This window comes from Syzygium oleosum, unplaced genomic scaffold (genome assembly GCF_021117445.2).
Source record: "Syzygium oleosum isolate NSW1041296 unplaced genomic scaffold, Sole_v2.1 Sole_v2.46, whole genome shotgun sequence".
NCBI classification, from domain to species: Eukaryota; Viridiplantae; Streptophyta; class Magnoliopsida; order Myrtales; family Myrtaceae; genus Syzygium; species Syzygium oleosum.
The window spans coordinates 559860-562687 of NW_026607530.1; the positions used below are offsets into that span (position 1 = coordinate 559860).

Here is a 2828-nt window from a genome sequence, read left to right on the forward strand (position 1 = left end):
GAGCCACATTAGTTTTTCCCGTGACATAATGGTATATGATCCACGTAGAAGTCCCAAGAGATTCAATACAATAATGACCCTGACTTAAAATTTTTCAGGGACTAGTTCTGCATCATTTCATATGGTTATCTGATCACTCTATCAATCTAAATCTCTCTTCAAAGTTGCATGCCACCTCACATACAATCCCTTTTGCCGACAATCATCAACCCGTTCTCTTTTGGATACATGTGAGGGAATGTTAAGCATCAGTAAGATTTAGCTTATTTAAGCAGGACCCATGTGAAGACCTTACGAAAAAGTTATGTTGGCTTAATAGCAGTTACAAACAATACAAATACTTTTCATGATTACACAGACACCAGTTGGCTTAATAAGCAAAATCAAATTGCACTGATAAAAGAGCTTGGATCTGGAGGGACTGAGACTTCAACAGCTCCTTCCAACATCTGAGTGATTTTCTTCATGGTTGGCCTCAAAGCCGGGTCTTCCTGGATGCACCACAATGCCGTCGTCACAAATCTTCTCACCCTTCTCATGTCACTTGATGCCTCCTCGTCACTCTCCACCAGCACAATTATGTTCCCATCGTGGTAGCAGTCATACACCCAGTCGACCAGCACAACTTGAGCTTCCGTTTCCGCTTCCAGCTCGTAGTTCTTTCTACAGCAGATGAGCTCTAGCAACAAAATGCCGAAGCTGTAAACGTCTACTTTGCCAGAAATAGGCATATTCCGGAACCATTCTGGCGCTAAATAACCTCTGGTTCCTCTAACTCCGGTGGTGGTTCGTGTTTGGTTGGCCATCAAGAGCTTAGCTAACCCGAAGTCTGATATTTTTGCAGCGAGAGTGCCATCAAGAAGAATATTTTGCGGCTTGATGTCGCAGTGGATTATGTGCCTGGTGCAATCGTCATGCAAGTAAGTGAGCCCCCGCGCAACACCACAGGCAATTTCTACTCTTTTGTACCAGCTGGGCCTTGAAGAGCCAAATAGAAAATCGGCCAAACTGCCTTTGCTCATGAATTCATACACCAGCAGTCGGTGTTGACCCTCATTGCAGAATCCAAGCAACTGCACTAAGTTCTTGTGGTTAGTTTGGCCAATTGCACTCACTTCTCTTTCAAACTCCTTTTCGCTTTCTCCGGTCCTTGTCATCAACACTTTTACTGCCACAAAGTTCGTATCCACGGATCCCAGAACACCTTTGTACACTGTTCCAAAAGCACCCCTGCCTAGTTCTTCTTTGAATCCATCTGTTGCTTGTTGAAGCTCTTGATAAGCGAAAGTCTGCGTGCCTGTGGCTTGGTTGATCTGGACTAGTCGTGAAAACTTAGAATCCCTAGATCGGAAGCTTTTATATACTAAATAGCCAATGACGAGTAAAAGCAAGTTCAAAAACACGGAACTACTCAACAGCACTGATCCAATGATCACCAGAGTCGAGTTCTTGTTCTTCTTCTGGCCGTTTCCTGTAGATGTCGAAGTAAAGTTATCTTTCCTGACCTTTATCAGAGCTTTTCCACCCTCACTAGCATCCTTCCTACCATTAAGAAGAGGGATCTTCTTTTTCCAGCAACTTCCGCCTTTGAAAACAGCGACTGCGCAAAAACAATCAGCCAAGCAAGCCTCTCGGCACTGGTCCTCGGTTTGTTGCACGATAACCTCGTAGTCAAGCTGCGGCCAGTCTGTATTGAGCATGTCACGCAAAGCGAACTGGTCTTTTTCAGGCCTACTTCCGTCACAACTCTGTGATACGAAGTCCTGTCTACATCCATTCATCTCGTTCGTCGAATCTAACAGAGTATATCCAGGTGGGCACTGGCATCGGGACCTCTGAATCTTGTCGTCTCCAAGAGTGCAGTAGCTGTTGAAGCCACAAGCTCCAGTACCACTATCTCGCTCGATGCTCGTGCATATATTTGAAGGGATCGGGGAAGAGACCATCGACCAGCCCATTCCCCAGCGAGAACTTGAATTTGCCGTCTTAGGGTGGACATATTGCCTGAAGACCCCATCGTATTCAAGGATCGCCCTTTGGTAAAATTCGCTGGTTGGAACTGTGTCTGAGGTGACGAGATTGAGTACTGTTCCAGTCCTATTCGTGAGGTAGACCTGACCACTTTGATTGAATATCAACCGGAAGCCAATACCTGGGGTGCTGGTGGTGCCGGTGGCCCAGTATGCATCTGAGCTGAGCCGCGGGTTAGGAGTGGCATAGAGCACGAGATTTCCGTCGGTTTGCAGTATCAAGTGGAATCTCCCAGCGGAGTAATTCATTTCGGAATAGCGAGCATTAACTATACTCCCTTGACCTAACTGTTGCGTAGGCAGTATAGTATCGGTCGGTTGGCTGAACGTATCCCACAAGTTGATGTGGTTCGTGCTCGCTAGGATGAAGTTCCCCGTGTTGAGCATGGCCGCATATGCTACTCCGGTGCCAGTCAGTCTAGAAGACCACAGCTCTCTTCCTTTTGGGTCAGCAAGCACCAGTCCGTTGTCGGCGGTCAACCGGACTGTCGAACCTTCGGGTGCTAGAGTACCGCCATTCGCCGACCAGACTATGGTTTTGTCCTCTATTTTCTCGAACCATATAGCCAATAAATGAGCTCCTCGTCCCATTTCCCGGAACCCGAAGGCGAACTCGCCCGACGGCGAAAGCCAGGAAGAGTTCCTGTCATTCGCTGTTAACGAGGAGCCCAAGGTCAAGTTGCCAGAGGTCTGAGCTTCGGCGAAAAGTGGAAGTGGAACAATTATTAGAAGGATTCCTAACATCATTGAAGCCATGTTAGATGAAACTTGCGTGCTCCTTGAGTTGAGCTACTTCAG

The 2828-nt window shown here is 47.0% G+C and overlaps 1 protein-coding gene across 1 annotated transcript; it reads right to left on the reverse strand.

The window, feature by feature from the left end:
* Positions 1 to 299: 299 nt before the first annotated feature.
* LOC130136557 (G-type lectin S-receptor-like serine/threonine-protein kinase LECRK2) lies at positions 300 to 2828 on the reverse strand. Its single transcript, XM_056306581.1, has one exon. It carries the CDS (start codon positions 2784 to 2786, stop codon positions 384 to 386), a length of 2403 nt encoding a protein of 800 aa, XP_056162556.1. The 5' UTR covers positions 2787 to 2828; the 3' UTR covers positions 300 to 383.